The following is a 19,955-nucleotide window of genomic DNA, read 5'->3' on the forward strand; positions in this document are numbered from 1 at the left end:
AGAGCTCCAATAGTTCAAACGCAAAAAAAAATTAAAAAGCCTTGTTATACGGGAATAATTACACTACATACTAGTAGCTAGTTAATTAGAACACGTAAAAGATACCGTCCAATTCTACTAAATGAACCATCATTGTCATCATTGATAAATGTGCCATTGCTTCTGTGCTATAGGAGAGGCAGGAACATGAGGGATATGGTAATGTACACAGACATCTCTAGGTTGTGCAGACCCGAGGGATCACCAGGTGTGTATATATATATATATATATATATATATATATATATATATATATATATATATATGTGTGTGTAAGTGATTATTACTCACCTGTGCTGGTGTCTGTAGGGATTTCCTCCTCCTTACACTGCTGATCCATCTCTTCTTCTCCCTCTATATCCTCCACTGTCATATCACACAGATCTTCCCCCTAATTAAATAAATCACACATCTTACTATCACTTTATTTTTACATGTAAATCTCTCTCACCTTCAGCTTCTATTGGTTGGGAATTTATCTCCAAGTCCAGGTTCCCCATCTCCTCTCCTTAGATGAAAATCTAATTCAGAATACTACAGGAACCCAGCAAACAAATATCACATCACCGGTCTAATATAACTTTAAAAACTCTTTAGTTGTGCAGGGTGGAATGCAGACCCTGTAACAAACCAGCCTCCATCTAGGTTTTCTTTCTCTTAAACAACCTCACCCCTCTGGCAATAGCAAAAACGTGGCTCAAACTAATCAGACACTGCCTCATCTGAAGCCCACTCACACAGTTCTCTCCACCTCACTCATACCTCCAGGTTTGGAAGCAGACAAGGAGGTGGGGTTGGAATAGTTCTTCACAATGGGTGATTGCACATAACCTCTGCTCTTGGACAGTCCCTATGGACTGACTCTTATAGACATTGGGGTGGCCACTGGCTGTTTCTGTAGACTAGGACTTATTTCTGATCTCTAGAACAGACTTTTCTCACCCCCAGATCAGCACCTTATCACCTGCAAGGTCTCCTCCATTACTAGAACCTCTCTGCTGAAGAACCCTCATATCAGCAGAATTCTGTGTGATTACGCAACAACGTTCCCACCTCTCTGCCAAAGCTAACCAGGCTCTCCTGCTATTATCATGCAGAACCAGCAGGTCATCCATCCAGTGCAAATCCTGGGTCTTACGTGCAGAGATCCACAAAGCAAACTGAAGCCCAACTCCTTGTTATCGGGTCTGGTGGTGCTGGTTCTCCCTGGGTGCCTGCGGTACTGTGAATGACAGGTGCCAGTCTTCTAGTACGGAAACAGTCTCATCCTTCTGCCTCCGCTGAATGTGCACATCCCGCTAAGCTGATATATCAGTGCCGCAGCTTCACCAAACCCCAGCAACAGCCTCTCATCATGTGGTTCCCATTATTCTTCCCACTCCTCACTGATGTGAGTATAAGCCATGGCTGGCCACTAAAGCAGCACAACGCCTCCTTAGGTGTACGCAAGATAGACAATAATTGGCAGCCATCTTGTACTCCTGACCTCCTTACATACACTGCCATCCACCACTGCTACCGATAAGCCCTGGACACCACAAAGTAACACACTGCCATCTCTCAGCTCAGGCATCGCTCAGCCCTCCCACATCCCCCTACTAACATCAGTGCCTACTTCCTACTGTGCTACCTGTCCTCTCCATCCTGTACCCTCACATATGAGTCCATCCCGGTCTCCTGTGCACATCCCAGCCTTACCTATGGTCTCTCTATGCTGCTATAATCCCATCACTATGGGAGCACGCAGTGATTACTCCTATACTGAGAAACACAAATCTGATCCAAGCTCTCACAAGTTACTGCCCCATCTCTCACCTTATTTGCCCCCTCGTTATCTCCATTTCTTTAACACTCACACATCGTACTGGATCCTCATCATCCTGGCTTTCCTGCCCAACACTCCACAGAGACTGCACTTACTCAGGTAAGAGGAGCAGCGATGGGCCAGGGGGGTTCAGGCGAGAAGCAGCGACGGCAGGGGGGGGGGCAGGAGATCAGCGACAGGTGGGGGGGAGGGCAGGAGAAGAGCAGCGACAGGCAGGGGGAGGGCAGAAGAAGAGCAGCAACAGGTCTGGGGGAGGGCAGAAGAGGAGCAACGACAGGTCGGGGGGAGGGCAGAAGAAGGGCAGCGACAGGTCGAGGGGAGGGCAGAAGAGGTGCAGCGACAGGCGGGGGGAGGGCAGGAGAGCAGCAGTGACAGGCGGGGGAGGGCAGGAGAGGATCAGTGACAGGCGGGGGAGGGCAGGAGAGGAGCAACGACAGGCGGGGGGGAGGGCAGGAGAGGAGCAGCGACGGCAGGGGGAGGGTAGGAGAGGAGCAGCGACAGGCGGGGGGAGGGCAGGAGGAGCAGCGACAGGCTGGGGAGGGCAGGAGAGGAGCAGCGACAGGCAGAGGGAGGGCAGGAGAGGAGCAGCGACGGCAGGGGGAGGGTAGGAGAGGAGCAGCGACAGGCGGGGGGAGGGCAGGAGGAGCAGCGACAGGCGGGGGAGGACAGGAGAGGAACAGCGACAGGTAAGGAGGGCAGGAGAGGAGCAGCAACAGGCAGAGGGAGGGCAGGAGAGGAGCAGCGACAGGCGGGGGGAGGGCAGGAGAGGAGCAGCGACAGGCGGGGGAAGGGCAGGAGGAACAGCGACAGGCGGGGGAGGACAGGAGAGGAGCAGCGACAGGCGGGGGAGGGCAGGAGGAGCAGCAACAGGCGGGGGAGGGCAGGAGAGGAGCAGCGGGGGGAGGGCAGGAGAGGAGCAGCGACGGGCGGGGGGAGGGCAGGAGGAGCAGCGACAGGCGGGGGAGGGCAGGAGAGGAGCAGCGACAGGCAGAGGGAGGGCAGGAGAGGAGCAGCGACAGGCGGAGGGAGGGCAGGAGGAGCAGCGACAGGCGGGGGAGGACAGGAGAGGAGCAGCGACAGGCGGGGGAGGGCAGGAGAGGAACAGCAACAGGCAGAGGGAGGGCAGGAGAGGAGCAGCGACAGGCGGGGGGAGGGTAGGAGAGGAGCAGCGACAGGCGGGGGGAGGGCAGGAGGAGCAGCGACAGGCGGGGGAGGACAGGAGAGGAGCAGCGACAGGCGGGAGACCAGGACATTAGTAACGATGGGCAGGTATGATAAAGAGATGGTGACAATACCACCATTCAAAATCCCCAAAACCCCTTCTACAGCTTAACCCAAGCCATCCCTTTTGGTAGCCTAACTCCATCCATCCCTTCCCACATAACGCTAATGAGCCGGTAACGTGACCATCACAATGGTGACCGCTGGGATTCTGACCACTGGGATCCCATAAAATGGCATAAATTACCCATGTATTTAAGTGTCAACTGATGGATCCTGTATAACTGGAGGTTGGAAGTTGATCAAAATACTTGCTCAGCACCAAATAGAAATGGACTGCCTAGAACCATCAATCTCATGAGTTTATTACATAAGGTTATTTTAACCCTTTCAAGTCCAACATCTAGTCAGGCTCAACAGCCCTAGCGCTGGTAGTAGATCCAATGATGAGACACTTTTAAAATAAGAACATTAACATTGTTCAACATTCACTGTAGACCAATGTAGAGTATGGGACATCCTTAGCCATGTGCTCAATCTGGAGTATACAACACTTACAGATGCTGCCTACTGAGCACTGTAACGGAGGGGATGGCGGTCTGCACTGTAGTTGTAGACTCACGTTTCGCTCAGCTTCATCGCACATTGATAACTTGCACACAGTAGATTAATATAAGTATCAGTCCTTGAACTAAGTGTGCTGTAATGTATTGTGTGTGTTTTAACTGTGACTGGATGTGAAAAAAAACCCCATCAAAACAGCCTAATTAATGCCCATTAGTATAAATATATATAACTTACCCTTATACTATACAGTGCAGGTTGTACAGCACTAAGTCTCCTGTACGGCTAATATCAGGTCACACAGCGACACAACATTATGCAGTACAAATAAGTGACAAATCATATGGGATCAGGATCTCAGCCAACAGGAACAGGAAGTTCTAAATCTCAATGGATCCCAGTAAGTAACCCTACCCCACCCCTCTAAGCCTCTGTATAAGGATGGCTGTATAGATGTATTATGGAACCCACCTTATGCTGCAACTATGTATCTTATAGTCATTATTGTAGATATTTTATTATTATTTATTTGCAGTGTCGGTACTCTTTACCTAGCACGGCGCCCATCGTGGTCATCGCGGGCATTGAATGCACTAAAAAATCGGGTGCGACGCGACCGACGCGATTTCCCATAGGGAACAATGTTAAATTTCTCAATTGACCCGATTTTACTGTTAAATGGCTCAATTGACACGATTTTTCCATAGGAAACAATGTTAAATGGCCCACAGAGGCCAAATACCCACCCTGAAGTGTGAAATGGCCCCCACAATTGTTAACGCCACCCCACGATCAACGTGAACCCGAAGCGTGGCGAGAGCAGCGAGCCCGCGAGGGGCAGCGGTACGCGTCCTACGACCTTTTCATACCCCCACTATCCACGTCGGCGTGGAGTTGAGAATAGAATAGTGTGGCGAGCGCAGCGAGCCACCGAGCCCGAAGCGTGGCGAGCGCACGCGGATACCTGTGAAGCCCGCGAAGGGACGCGTTTACCTGTGAAGGTATCCGCATCCGCTCGCCACGCTTCGGGCTCGGTGGCTCGCTACGTTCGCCACACTATTCTATTCTCAACTCCACGCCGACGTGGATAGTGGGGGTATGAAAAGGTCGTAGGACGCGTACCGCCGCCGCTCGCCACGCTTCGGGTTGACGTTGATCGTGGGGTGGCGTTACCAATTGTGGGGGCCATTTCACACTTCAGGGTGGCTATTTGGCCTCTGTGGGCCATTTAACATTGTTTCCTATGGAAAAATCGTGTCAATTGAGGCATTGAACAGTAAAATCGGGTCAATTAAGAAATTTAACATTGTTCCCTATGGGAAATCGCGGGCATCGCGTCGTACCCGATTTTTAGTGCATTCAATGGCCGGGGTGCCCGAGATTTTTTTACCTGCGATGCCCACGATCAAAATCGTGGGTGCCGTGCTAGGTAAAGAGTACCCCAGTGTCTTATATAGCACAGCATATTCTGTTGCGCTTTACAATTGGAAAAAACAGTGATAAAAAAACTGGGTAGAAACAAACGGACATGGAGGTAGGAGGGCCCTGCTCACAAGCTTACAATCTTTCGGGATAATAGGAGGGATACATAACAATAGGATTCCATAGCATGGCGGTCCCACCAGGTTACAAGACAGTTCTGATGGGATGCAATTACATATGAATGCCATGGTCAGGAAGCTGGGAGTTTGTTCTTCTGTTCCCCTGATTCTGCATGGTCCTTCAGTGTGTTCTGCCTGGATTTATTCAGCCTGCAATCATTGTGTGTGTGAAATTATGGTCAGCTCTCCCTAATTAGACACCTGAGAGACTGCTGTAACCCCTTTAGCTCCCTACTAGCAGTGGTTCAGCATTCTCCATTTGAATTCTCACTGAGGGGTAGATTTATTAAGCTCGGTGAAGTGATAAAGTGTCTGGTTTTTATCACTGGCCAATCAGCTCCTACCTGTCATTTTTCAAACCAGGCCTGTAACTTCACAGGTAGGAGCTGATTGGCCGGTGATAAAAACCAGACAGTATATCACTTCACCGAGGTTAACAAATCTGCCCCTGAATTCCTCTGTGAGTAATTAGCAAAAACCTTGGTGTAAACTGTTGGTAGCTCTCGAGGACTAGAGTTGGCTACCACTGGTATACAGTATCCAGACCGGTCCAGTCCTATTCATATCCAGCCCAGTTGTATCCAGGGCTGTGGAGTCGGTAGATAAATGTCCCGACTCCGACACCGACTTCTCGTACCTCTGACCCTGACTCCCCTGTATTAATATGCGAATGTATTTGATACATTCCTTGCACCACACTTAAAAGCCTAGGATAGACAGTTTCTTCCAGAAACATGTACAAATGTCTACCCTCATACAGACAAGCAGGCATGCAGGTTTTAAAATAAATATAAACACTAACAGTTGAATCCAAGAAGCTGTTCCATCAAGTCCTTCTAAGCTCTTCTAGCTATAGAGAAGAATCTTCACTCAATAGGAAAGGTTCAGAAGTGTGGAGCATGAGTTCCGCATGCTTTGTGACGACAACAAAAATCAACGAGCCACAATCTCCGCTGGTTTGCTTGCTCGTCACCGTTCAATTCATGTACACAAGGAACGATTTCTTTACCGAATCGTTTCTGGCGACGAAAAATGGTGCCTGTACATCAATATGAACCAGCGTAAGGAATGGCTTAGCCAAGGTAAACAAATGACCCCGCGCATGAAACAAGATCTTCATCCGCGTAAAAAGATGTTGTGCGTATGGTGGGAGAGCTTGGTTGAATGAATTTTTCGAGTCTACACCAGGTGATTTCTACCAACGAGGTATTGAAAACCTTATTGAAAGTTGGAAATAAGTTGTAAACTACAAGGGAGAATACATTTATAAGTATTGGTGCTCCGAATTGTGCGTTGCGTGCCATATAGTGAAGCACATGAAAAGCATGCTTTTTCACGGTCACTTAACGTGTTCGTTTTGCGGTTACGTGAGGCACTGCATGCATTGGTCTTTATTCTTACAGTAGAGAAGTCATTAATTATAATTTTCGGAGTCGGAGCATTGTTTGCCGACTCCGAGCCCGACTCCAGGTACGTGAAATTTCCTCCGACTCTTCGACTCCGACTCCACAGCCCTGGTGTATCTAGTCCAGTCCTCTTCATATCCAGAATTCAGTCCGGTCCAGTTGTATCCAGTCCGGTCCAGTTCTATTCAATATATAGTCTTGTCCATAGAGCACTGACAACCTGTACAGTTCAGTCATACAGCTATACATTCATTATTCTGCTTTTAAAACCAACCTTATCCTGGTGATCCAGGATAAGGATCTCTCTCTGCTGAAGCCCAAATTCGATTCCCAGTCAGGGATTGCTCTCTTTCTCTTCACCTCCCTGTTTCCACCTACTTGCACAAACCTCACACATACGCCGGTTGGCCGGACGCCTGCCCTTACGCTCTGGCTACACCTTTCGGGTCCACAGATAACGGTTCCTGGTCTCACGGGACCTGGCCAATAGAGGATTCCCTGTTACCGTCAGTAACCGCCTGTTACTGACTCCACCCACTATGCAGTGGGCGGGGTTATCACTGCCACCACCAGACTCCTCCTACGTGGCGCCTTGTACCACAGATACTTCCTGAGGCCCAAACGCTGGCACCTGAAAACTACCTGCTGGAGTTTGTGCGTCGACACACTGCTGGCACCATCCCCCCGACTGGCGTCTGTTGGTTCCCCACTGGTCCCGGACCAGACCTCTGCGTTGGTAGCTGGCAGAGCGGAACTCGGAGATGCTGGATGCTTGTAACCAGAATGGCTGGAGAACGGAATTATTGCGGTAATTCTGTTGGTCGCAAGATGAAAGTGGACCTCTTAAGGCAGAACGGTGTTTATTTGCCAATAGATCTGAAAAGATCTCTTCTCCTATCATAGAATGCACAGCAGACAGATGTTTACAGCATTCAAGTCAGGTAGATGTACATTTTTACACAGGGCAGAACCCTCTTTTTATGCTACTCCTATACACATTACCACAGGGGGTAAGCCCACCCTGTGGTCTTCAACCAATCAACTTAAGTGCATGAGACGTGCATGCACTCGGCACATGTACAGTCAGCATTGTCCCTATGGACAGAGGGGAGTGGTTACTCCTCTGAGCTACAGCCCACCTGGGGGGCCAGGTACCACCCAGGTGCTGGTCTGTCTGGCTAGGGGTTAGGTTTCCCTCCATAACATACTTCCAGGAGCCTGCCGGGGGACCAGCTGAACACCTCTAGCCCAGACGTGAGCTCCAGAGATGGGCAGCCCTGATCCCCTGCCTGCTGACGGAGAGCCCCATGGAGCTCCAAGGAACCACTCGGCTTGTTAGAAAGCTGAGGTTCCCTGCTAACTTTCTCTGCAGCTCCAAGCCTGGAGGCTGTCTGGGAAAGCATTCCGTTTTTAGGATAAAGTTTGGAAAAGACCCAGCAGCCCACACAGGACTCTGGATTCACCTGGGACACAGCAGTTACAGTAAGTGCACTTTTCCTTTAAAATACATTCAAAGCACACGTGTTACATTGTACACACTGAGCCTGTGCATAGCACAGGCTCCAAAAGCCACACACCTTTTAAATACATTTGCAATATATTTATTTTACAATGTACCTACTTAACCCTGCAGCCCAGGAAAGCCATCCTGGCTGCAGGGGCTCCTTTCCCTGGCTGTGCTGAGAGCTGGTTAGTCCATTCCACCTCGCCGCAGCCTCTGACTGGGGCTGCGGCACACCCCAGTCCCTGTAGGCGGCTTCCCCTCTCCTCCTCCCCCCCTGTACCCGGGGCAGCACGGCTTAGTCACTGTGTTCTGCGCCAGGGGTTAACGGCGTCACTTCGCTGCAGCCGCCGGAGCTGACCTGGGGCTGCATCGTGAGTGAGTCCCATCTCCCCCTGGCTGGCGCCGCACGCAGGGGACCAGGGTGTCCGGCCTCCCAGTGGCAGCGCCAGTCCTCTAACCTGGGGGGCACACATAGGGCGTCCGCGGCTGCCGGAGAGGGATCGGTGCCACGGCACCCACCACTAAACTGCAGGAACATTTGAATTCGGCCCCAGGCCCCCCTGCTGCTGGAGGTCGGCGGGCAGCAGAGTCCGACACCCCCCTCTCCCCTGCTGCTGGAGGTCGAGGTCGGTATGGACAGCAGAGCCCAACCCCGTCCCCCCCCCTGCTGCTGGAGGTCAGGGGGAGCTTCTCATTGGCTGATCTGCCTCCCTCTTGACGTCACTGGGAGTGTCCTCCTGCCCTCTATCTCTAACTTTTATTATGTAAGTCGCTGTGGGATCTGGAAATAGTGTTTGGGGGGAAGCTCTGTGTGTTAACTGTAAAGGTGCCTACAGACGCATCGATCCCGGCGTGCGTTCTTTGCTTAACTAGCACACATAGCATCGCATCGTATGCCTTGTGCATGCGATGCGATGCTATGCTATAAAAAGCTAGTACAAAAAGTATGTGCAGAACATACTTTTTGTACTGTGCGATGAGGTGCCGCGGGAGCGCGCACCCCATCGCGAAGCATCGCACCGCCGGGATCGGTGCGTGTGTGGGCACCTTAACTCTGTCTTCTTTGCACCATTAACCCCTTCCATAATGGAGGAGCATAGAGGCATTCTTCATGGGACCCCTTCCAAATCAATAGTATGACCTACTATTGATTTGGAAGGGGTCCCATGAAGAATTTCGTACATTTGTTGAGTATATACATGATAATCAGTATAACCTGGGATTCACATATAACTTCAATAGTAGAAGTTTGGAATTTCTTGACCTTACCCTCACTGCTAGGTAGGAACAACCTATGAATATCGAAACTTGTACCTTCTTTAAGTAGGTTGATAGCAACAATTACTTGCAATATAACAGCTGCCATTATCTCCCACACTCACAATTGTTGAGGCTGCGACGGAATTGCAGCAATATGGGTATATTTGAACAAGCTCTGGTTTATGTCCTAGATTCCAGGAAAAAGGTTATCCTCAAACTCTTATTGACTGCTTTGGTAAGGTCTAGAAATTTAGATAGAAAACAATTGTCCCCAGCAACTGTTTTTTTTTTTTGCTGTGGCTCACACAGTTTAAGGGGTTCAAAAGAAATTGTTGGTAAAGGGGGCAAGAAATGGAAAATAAAAACTGCAATCAATTGCAACTCAACACACGTGGTGTATCTCCTTGTCTGCCCATGTGGCATGAGATACGTGGGACAGACAAAACGGGCTTTGAAGATAAGAATTCTAGAGCACTACAGCAATATTCCAAAATCGAGGAACGAACCATAGTGTGCCTAGGCACTTTGCCCGTTGTCAAAAAAGTGACCCACAAGGTATGAAATTTGTGGGAATTGAGATTGTCACCACAGACATTAGGGGGGGGGGGGATAGAGAAAAAATGTTACTTAGGAGGGAATCCTTCTAGATGTATCATCTAGGAACCCTAAGTCCAAAGGGATTGAACGACGGATTGGAAATCACAGCCTTTATTGGCTAATGTGGGCCGAATTGCACTCTCTTTTGATTGCAGTTTATTTTTTTTCATTATTTTTCATTTTTTATTATCTCCTGTTACAATATGTCCATATTTTGTATATTCTGCCTGGAAAAATTGTATATATGTATTCTGATATTCTTTCTTTGTCTCGAAATGCATGTATTGAGACTTAAAGTGATTGGCTATTAAGCCGCATATTCTTTTTATACTAATTCTGTCTAGTAGTGTATAAATTGTGCCATTCCTTTTGTATATTTTTTTTATATATCATTAAATGTGTCTATATTCTTTTTATGATGTAACAATCGTGGTGGCTGTAATTGTTTTAGAGAAAGTGGCCTCTGGAATTCTATCTGGCTGATAAAATGGGCCGGAGACTGACGCTAGGCCAGCTCTCTGACGAAGTCAATGACGAAACGCGTTGGGGTGTGGCCTAACGTCATCTCTGACCGGAGTAAAACCTGTGGAGAACAGACCACCGCTGCCGTCTGCTGCCTGCTGCCCGCCGCTTGTTGAAAACCATCTGAGTTTAACCACTCCAACAACCTGCTGCGGAGTCAGCACTTCATGTGAATATACAGCAGTGTTTGTACCGCCTCATTTGGTACGTGATCTCTGCTCTCTGTTTTTTCTTGATATATATATATTATTATAATTTTATTATAATTTTATTTATAAGGCGCCACAAGTGTTTCGCAGCGCCGTACAAAGGAACAATACAGGGAGACAAAGCTTGGCATAACATTGAATAAATAACAAGAATACAGTACAAATAAAGAGCGCCACAGTTCAATACACATTACAGCTTGGATATAAGTAGTGAGGACTCAATCAACATACAACTAGAGGCTAGATGCCAATGATGGAGATGAGTATGCGGACAAAGATGGTCACTGAGTGTTGGAGTATAGGAGAGCTGTGAGTGACATGTGAAGAGAAGAGGGCTTTGACAACAGGAGGGAAGAGGGCCCTACTCGGATGAGCTTACAATCTAGTAGGAAGGGGAGACAGACAGATTACAAGAGGTGCAAGCAAGTGGGTGGTGGTTAGTTAGCAGGATGTAAACAGGCAAGGGGTCGGAGAACCATCTGGTTTATGCAGTGGAAGGGTATGCTTTGATGAATAGGTGAGTTTTCAGTGCCCGTTTGAAGCTTTGCAAGGTCGGGGAGAGTCTAATGGAGCGAGGGAGTGCGTTCCACTGAAGGGTGCAGCACGGGCAAAGTCCTGTACTCTAGCATGGGAAGCAGTGATCAGGGTGGAGGAGAGACGACAGTCGTCAGCCGACCGTAGAGGGCGGGAGGGTGTATGAATGGAGATGAGGTTAGAGATATATGGAGCAATGGAATTAGAGATGGCCCTGTATGTGAGTGTGAGGTGTTTGAAGACGATTCTGTAGGGGAATGGAAGCCAGTGCAGATTTTGTTGAAGGGGAGTGGCAGAATTAGAGCGGTGGGAGAGGAAGATAAGCCTGGCTGCAGCATTGAGGACAGATTGGAGAGGAGCCAGTTGGGATTGAGCGAGGCCGGTGAGGAGAACATTGCAGTAGTCGAGCCGTGAGATGACCAATGAGTGGATGATTAGCTTAGTTGCACTCTGTGAGAGAAAGGGCCTGATGCGAGCAATGTTGCGTAACTGGAACCGGCAAGAATGGGCCAGGGCTTGGATGTTGGGTGCAAAGGAGAGGGAGGAGTCAAGAGTGACACCCAGGCAGCGGAGTTGGGGAACGGGGGAGATGATGGTGTTGTTAACAGTGATAGAGATATTAGTAGGGGGCATAGCTCTGGGTGGGGGAAAGATAATGAGTTTGGTTTTGTCCATATTCAGCTTCAGAAATCGCTCAGACATCCAGGTGGAGATGGCAGAGAGGCAGTTGGAAACCTGAGAGAAAACAGTGGGGGACAGATCAGGAGAGGAGAGGTAGATTTGGGTGTCATCCGCATAGAGGTGATATTGGAGGCCAAAGGAGTTAATGAGTGCACCCAGAGAGGAGGTGTACAGAGAGAACAGAAGGGGGCCAAGGACGGAACCCTGGGGGACCCCGACAGAAAGGATAGAAGGTGGTGAGGTAGAGCCAGAGGCAGAGACTGAGAAGGAACGGTTGGAGAGGTAAGAGGAAAACCAGTTGAAGACTGTGCCGGAGAGGCCACTGTTTTGGAGTGTGTGGAGGAAGAGAGGGTGATCCACAGTGTCAAAGGCAGCAGATAGGTCCAAAAGGATAAGCAGGGAGAAGTGACCCTTGGATTTGGCTGACAGCAGGTCATTGGTGACTTTCACTAGGGCAGTCTCAGTGGAATGAAGTGGGCGAAAGCCAGATTGAAGGGGATCAAGGATGGAGTGGTCAGACAAGTAGCTGGTGAGACGCCTGTAAACCAGCCGTTCTAGTATTTTAGAGGCAAATGGGAGAAGAGAGATAGGGCGGTAGCTTGTGGGAGATAAAGGGTCCAGGTTTGGTTTTTTAAGAATAGGTGAGACCAGAGCATGTTTGAAGGGTGAGGGAAAAATGCCAGTAGAAAAAGATAGGTTAAAGAGGTGAGCAAGGTGGGAGCAGCCAGTGGGGGAGAGGGAACTGAGGAGACGGGAGGGGAGAGGGTCCAAGGGACAGGTAGAGGGGGGAGAGGATGAGATGAGGGAGCGGACTTCCTCAGCTGTAATAGGGCAGAAGGATGACAGAGTGGGGTAGTTGGGAGGGGAGGATAATTGGGGTGGGTGGGCAGCAGAGGGGGTATGGGAGGAGATATCATGTCGGATTATCTCAATTTTAGAGAGGAAGAAGGAGGCAAAGTCAGTGGCAGTGAGGGATGAAGGGAGGAGGGTGGTGCAGGGCGAAGTAGAGTGTTGAAAGTTTCAAAGAGACGTCGGGGATTGGAGGAATGGGAAGAGATGAGAGATTTGAAGAAAGATTGTTTGGCAGAGGAGAGAGCAGCGCTGTAGGAGGAGAGAATAAACTTGAAATGGAGGAAGTCTGCCAGAGAGTGAGATTTCCTCCAGAGGCGTTCAGCAGAGCGTGCACATATATGGATTGCATTCAATTTGCATCAGATAAATCACGTGATTTATCTGACACAAATTGGATGTAAAAAATAGCACATCAAGTGTCAAATTGTATGTAGGTCTCCTGCAATTTTACAGGTCAGATAAATCTCATAGTGTATGGGGGCCTTAAGTCAGTGTATCTGTGTAAGAGATGATGTGCCATATTACTGCGTACCAACTGTAAGTCAGTGTATCTGTGTAAGAGATGATGTGCCGTATTACTGTGTACCATCTGTAAGTCAGTGTATCTGTGTAAGAGATGATGTGCTGTATTACTGCGTACCATCTGTAAGTCAGTGTATCTGTGTAAGAGATGATCTGCCGTATTACTGTGTACCATCTGTAAATCAGTGTATCTGTGTAAGAGATGATGTGCCGTATTACTGTGTACCATCTGTAAATCAGTGTATCTGTGTAAGAGATGATGTGCCATATTACTGCGTACCATCTGAAATCAGTGTATCTGTGTAAGAGATGATCTGCCGTATTACTGCGTACCATCTGTAAGTCAGTGTATCTGTGTAAGAGATGATGTGCCGTATTACTGTGTACCATCTGTAAATCAGTGTATCTGTGTAAGAGATGATGTGCCGTATTACTGCGTACCATCTGTAAGTCCGTGTATCTGTGTAAGAGATGATCTGCCGTATTACTGCGTACCATCTGTAAGTCAGTGTATCTGTGTAAGAGATGATGTGCTTTATTACTGTGTACTATCTGTAAGTCAGTGTATCTGTGTAAGAGATGATGTGCCGTATTACTGTGTACTATCTGTAAGTCGTGTATCTGTGTAAGAGATGATGTGCCGTATTACTGCGTACTATCTGTAAGTCAGTGTATCTGTGTAAGAGATGATGTGCTGTATTACTGCGTACCATCTGTAAGTTAGTGTATCTGTGTAAGAGATGATCTGCCGTATTACTGTGTACCATCTGTAAATCAGTGTATCTGTGTAAGAGATGATGTGCCGTATTACTGTGTACCATCTGTAAATCAGTGTATCTGTGTAAGAGATGATGTGCCATATTACTGCGTACCATCTGAAATCAGTGTATCTGTGTAAGAGATGATCTGCCGTATTACTGCGTACCATCTGTAAGTCAGTGTATCTGTGTAAGAGATGATGTGCCGTATTACTGTGTACCATCTGTAAATCAGTGTATCTGTGTAAGAGATGATGTGCCGTATTACTGCGTACCATCTGTAAGTCCGTGTATCTGTGTAAGAGATGATCTGCCGTATTACTGCGTACCATCTGTAAGTCAGTGTATCTGTGTAAGAGATGATGTGCTTTATTACTGTGTACTATCTGTAAGTCAGTGTATCTGTGTAAGAGATGATGTGCCGTATTACTGTGTACTATCTGTAAGTCGTGTATCTGTGTAAGAGATGATGTGCCGTATTACTGCGTACTATCTGTAAGTCAGTGTATCTGTGTAAGAGATGATGTGCCGTATTACTGCGTACTATCTGTAAGTCGGTGTATCTGTGTAAGAGATGATGTGCCGTATTACTGCGTACTATCTGTAAGTCAGTGTATCTGTGTAAGAGATGATGTGCCGTATAACTGTGTACCATCTGTAAGTCAGTGTATCTGTGTAAGAGATGATGTGCCATATTACTGTGTACTATCTGTAAGTCAGTGTATCTGTGTAAGAGATGATGTGCCATATTACTGTGTACTATCTTTAAGTCGGTGTATCTGTGTAAGAGATGATGTGCCGTATTACTGCGTACCATCTGTAAGTCGGTGTATCTGTGTAAGAGATGATGTGCCGTATTACTGCGTACTATCTTAAGAGATGATGTGCCGTATTACTGCATACTATCTGTAAGTCAGTGTATCTGTGTAAGAGATGATGTGCCGTATTACTGTGTACCATCTGTAAGTCGGTGTATCTGTGTAAGAGATGATGTGCCGTATTACTGCGTACCATCTGTAAGTCAGTGTATCTGTGTAAGAGATGATCTGCCGTATTACTGCGTACTATCTGTAAGTCAGTGTATCTGTGTAAGAGATGATGTGCCGTATTACTGCTTACTATCTGTAAGTCAGTGTATCTGTGTAAGAGATGATGTGCCGTATTACTGCTTACTATCTGTAAGTCAGTGTATCTGTGTAAGAGATGATGTGCCGTATTACTGCGTACAATCTGTAAGTCAGTGTATCTGTGTAAGAGATGATCTGCCGTATTACTGCGTACTATCTGTAAGTCAGTGTATCTGTGTAAGAGATGATGTGCCGTATTACTGTGTACTATCTGTAAGTCAGTGTATCTGTGTAAGAGATGATCTGCTGTATTACTGCGTACCATCTGTAAGTCGGTGTATCTGTGTAAGAGATGATGTGCCGTATTACTGTGTACTATCTGTAAGTCAGTGTATCTGTGTAAGAGATGATGTGCCTTATTACTGTGTACTATCTGTAAGTCGGTGTATCTGTGTAAGAGATGATGTGCCGTATTACTGTGTACTATCTGTAAGTCGTGTATCTGTGTAAGAGATGATGTGCCGTATTACTGCGTACTATCTGTAAGTCGGTGTATCTGTGTAAGAGATGATGTGCCGTATTACTGCGTACTATCTGTAAGTCAGTGTATCTGTGTAAGAGATGATGTGCCGTATAACTGTGTACTATCTGTAAGTCAGTGTATCTGTGTAAGAGATGATGTGCCATATTACTGTGTACTATCTGTAAGTCAGTGTATCTGTGTAAGAGATGATGTGCCATATTACTGTGTACTATCTGTAAGTCGGTGTATCTGTGTAAGAGATGATGTGCCGTATTACTGCGTACCATCTGTAAGTCGGTGTATCTGTGTAAGAGATGATGTGCCGTATTACTGCGTACTATCTTAAGAGATGATGTGCCGTATTACTGCATACTATCTGTAAGTCAGTGTATCTGTGTAAGAGATGATGTGCCGTATTACTGTGTACCATCTGTAAGTCGGTGTATCTGTGTAAGAGATGATGTGCCGTATTACTGCATACCATCTGTAAGTCAGTGTATCTGTGTAAGAGATGATCTGCCGTATTACTGCGTACTATCTGTAAGTCAGTGTATCTGTGTAAGAGATGATGTGCCGTATTACTGCTTACTATCTGTAAGTCAGTGTATCTGTGTAAGAGATGATGTGCCGTATTACTGCTTACTATCTGTAAGTCAGTGTATCTGTGTAAGAGATGATGTGCCGTATTACTGCGTACAATCTGTAAGTCAGTGTATCTGTGTAAGAGATGATCTGCCGTATTACTGCGTACTATCTGTAAGTCAGTGTATCTGTGTAAGAGATGATGTGCCGTATTACTGTGTACTATCTGTAAGTCAGTGTATCTGTGTAAGAGATGATGTGCCTTATTACTGTGTACTATCTGTAAGTCGGTGTATCTGTGTAAGAGATGATGTGCCGTATTACTGCGTACTATCTGTAAGTCGGTGTATCTGTGTAAGAGATGATCTGCCGTATTACTGTGTACTATCTGTAAGTCAGTGTATCTGTGTACGAGATGATGTGCCGTATTACTGTGTACCATCTGTAAGTCAGTGTATCTGTGTAAGAGATGATGTGCTGTATTACTGTGTACTATCTGTAAGTCAGTGTATCTGTGTAAGAGATGATCTGCCGTATTACTATGTACTATCTGTAAGTCAGTGTATTGTACACTTATTATGCTGCTGTTATAGTCTATGTGAGCGATATTACCCTCTGGACATAAGGGCTAATTCAGACCTGATCACACAACCACCAATTTGCATTCGGCTGATTATCGATGAACTGTGCATGAGTACGTTCACAAGGCGATTGACAGGAAGTAGACATTGAGAGTTGAAAATAAGGGAGTGCTAAGAAAACCGCATGGGTGCGTGGAAATACGCTAGGTGTACCTGATCGTGTTAGGGGAGGGTGGGTGACGTCAGCACCAGGCCGGATACGCCTGTATTAGGGGAGGGTGTCAGACATCGGCACCAGGCCGGGTTTGCCTGTATTACGGGAGGGTGTGTGACAGCACCAGGCCGGGTTTGCCTGTATTAGGGGAGGGTGTGTGACGTCAGCACCAGGCCGGATATGCCTGTATTAGGGGAGGGTGTGTGATGTCAGCACCAGGCCGGGTTTGCCTGTATTTGGGTAGGGTGTGTGACGTCAGCACCAGGCCGGATACGCCTGTATTAGGGGAGGGTGTGTGATGTCAGCACTAGGCCGGATATGCCTTTATTAGGGGAGGGTGTGTGACGTCAGCACTAGGCCGGATATGCCTGTATTAGAGGAGGATGTGTGATGTCCGCACCAGGCAGGATACGCCTGTATTAGGGGAGGGTGTGTGACGTCAGCACCAGGACGGATACGCCTGTATTATGGGAGGGTGTGTGACGTAAGCACCAGGCTGGATACGCCTGTATTAAGGGAGGGTGTGTGACATCAGCACCGGGCCGGATACACCTGTATTAGGGGAGGGTATGTGACGTCAGCACCGGGCCGGATACACCTGTATTAGGGGAGGGTGTGTGACGTCAGCACCAGGCCGGATACGCCTGTATTAGGGGAGGGTGTGTGATGTCAGCACTGGACTGGATATGCCTGTATTAGGGGAGGGTGTGTGACATCAGCACCAGGCCGGATATACCTGTATTAGGGGAGGGTGTGTGACGTCAGCACCGGGCTGGATATGCCTGTATTAGGGGAGGGTGTGTGACGTCAGCACTGGGCTGGATATGCCTGTATTAGAGGAGGGTGTGTGATGTCAGCACTGGGCTGGATATGCCTGTATTACGGGAGGGTGTGTGACGTCAGCACTGGGCTGGATATGATGGGACCAGTGTAACAATCATCCGACGGTGAACGGCTTGCGACAGGATTTGGACATATTTGCACGGCTGCGCATTGCTTCACAAGGCGGGATATCACTCTAGCGGGCCGGAGTCTTGGCTGAACTGTGGCCGCTGCAAATTCACAACCCTGCGATCAGGTCTGAATCAGCCCCATACTTAGTGTGCTGCAATATATAGTATTTAGGCTTCTCATATATTAGATACAATGCTGTACTTAGTATCCCCAAGTGTTACACAGACTGAGGATAATGGTATGACAGCAGCACCTGCCTATCTCAGGCTTACTGATAGTAAATGTCACACAATGCGCCTTATGTGGAATTGCTGCACACAAATACATGTACGACGGTGTCACATATACAGAGGGGGATTTCCCTGTACACGGCTACAGCTTGCTCAGGCCACGGACTCCTAGCAATCAGGATCTCTCTAGTAGTACATGCAGCACTATGTATATAATAGGGGTATATGATAGCACATACACTGTATACAGCCATATGTACACTACTGTGGGTATATCCCTCTTATAGTCTCACAGTGGTGTAGTACACATATCACCAATTGTATACAAGGCTGATTTATACACATATTAATCAGCACAATAGCCCAGTGATGATGCCCATCTACACCATAATACCTGCTATATAAGAGGAATAATACTGTGCCATAGGAGCCACACGCTGCTGGTAACAAGCCTATGGCAGAGGGTGGCACAAGGCCCCAGTCACTGTATCGGGATATACAGCTATTATATCCCCCCTCAGCCACAGCCCCACAGCACACGTGTAAGGCCGGGAGGCGCCGTCTCCCCAGCAGCAGCTCCCGGGGGTCACCCGCTACCCATACCCTCTCACCCCTGTTTATGGGGACACTCACCTGACGACTGCTCTCTCCCAGACACAACAGCAGGTTACACACGCCGCACTTCCGGGTACTTCCGGGCTGTGCGTTCCACTGTACTTCCGGATTGTGCGTTCCACCGTACTCCGCCCTCGCTCTGAGTTCCAGGGTCCAGGAATGTTTCAATTGTCCATAACAAGACAAGTTGCGGATGCGGAGGAGGCAGCACTGCAGGGAGGACCCAGTGTTGAGTCCGGCAGCGTCAGGAAATTGCATCTAGTATTATTGTTACATTCTAATTTAATGTTAAATAGGTGGCGCAGACTGTGGTGCTCCGTGATGATAATGCAGGTGGAGCAGACTGGTGTATTATATATGGAGATCAGACACAGTTCCCCACTCCTGGGCTCCACAGTAATGTATGGTCATTTTTGGTAACGTATGGTAATGTAGGGTTGCAGTCGTGCACTTGTGTTAATAAGGATGTGTATCATGGGGCCAACAGTGTCTAATCTGGCCCAGAAAGGTCAACACAAGCAAAGGATCAACATGGAAAAAGTTGACACATTAAAAGGGCGGAACGAGTTTTTGATGATTTTTTTGGTGTCAATGTTGACACTTGCGCACGTGACACCCCCTTAGTGTAACACTTCCCTCCCCATCCTTCTGGTCATGTGACTCCGCTACCGGATCACTCAGCACTTTACTGTTTACAAACTCAGTCCATATGATGTCTAAAAAAAACTAATATATATCGTAGCTATTTGAAAGGTGATGAAACTGGGGCGACCACACCAACAAATGCTCAGTGATGTGGAGTGCACTGTGTGAGAGGGCCTCAGATGAAGCAGTGACTGTCTAGTGTGCACCATGTTTCTGTTATTGCCAGAGGGGTGAGGTTGTTTAATAGAAAGAAAACATAGATGAGGCCAGTTTGTCTGCATTTCATCCTGCGCAATGAAAGGATCTGTAACACTATGGGAGAAGGGTGATGTGTTTTATGTTTTCTGGATTCCTGTAGTATTCTGAATTAGTTTTTCATTGAAGGTGGGGGGCTTATAGATAAATCAACTAATAGATGCCAAAGACGCAATTAGTAAGATATCTGTGAT

General features: G+C 47.7%; 4 protein-coding genes across 9 annotated transcripts in view; 1 reads left to right on the top strand and 3 right to left on the bottom strand.

Moving 5' to 3' along the window:
* The window catches only part of LOC146010130 (uncharacterized), a 424,288-nt gene that overhangs the window by 203,200 nt on the left and 201,133 nt on the right, over positions 1-19,955 (bottom strand). For 2 of the 4 annotated variants that reach the window (XM_083151062.1, XM_083151059.1), the window contains exons 1-2: positions 18,880-19,004; positions 331-430 (exon numbers count right to left, since the gene is read on the bottom strand). The exons of the other annotated variants lie outside the window; for them this stretch is intronic. In XM_083151062.1, the coding sequence (XP_083007188.1) occupies positions 331-412 (82 nt within the window). In that variant the 5' untranslated portion in view covers positions 413-430; positions 18,880-19,004. Of the gene's footprint in view, positions 1-330; positions 431-18,879; positions 19,005-19,955 lie in introns of those variants that run through there. 4 annotated transcript variants of the gene reach the window in all.
* LOC146010169 (uncharacterized) overlaps positions 1-19,955 on the top strand; it is a 263,545-nt gene that overhangs the window by 87,999 nt on the left and 155,591 nt on the right. The gene's annotated exons all lie outside the window — the stretch shown is intronic.
* The window catches only part of LOC146010153 (uncharacterized), a 360,112-nt gene that overhangs the window by 64,267 nt on the left and 275,890 nt on the right, over positions 1-19,955 (bottom strand). The window lies entirely within an intron of this gene.
* The window catches only part of LOC146010228 (uncharacterized), a 239,166-nt gene that overhangs the window by 10,411 nt on the left and 208,800 nt on the right, over positions 1-19,955 (bottom strand). The window lies entirely within an intron of this gene.

Source organism: Crinia signifera, chromosome 6, assembly GCF_055691185.1.
Source record: "Crinia signifera chromosome 6, ASM5569118v1, whole genome shotgun sequence".
NCBI classification, from domain to species: domain Eukaryota; kingdom Metazoa; phylum Chordata; class Amphibia; order Anura; family Myobatrachidae; genus Crinia; species Crinia signifera.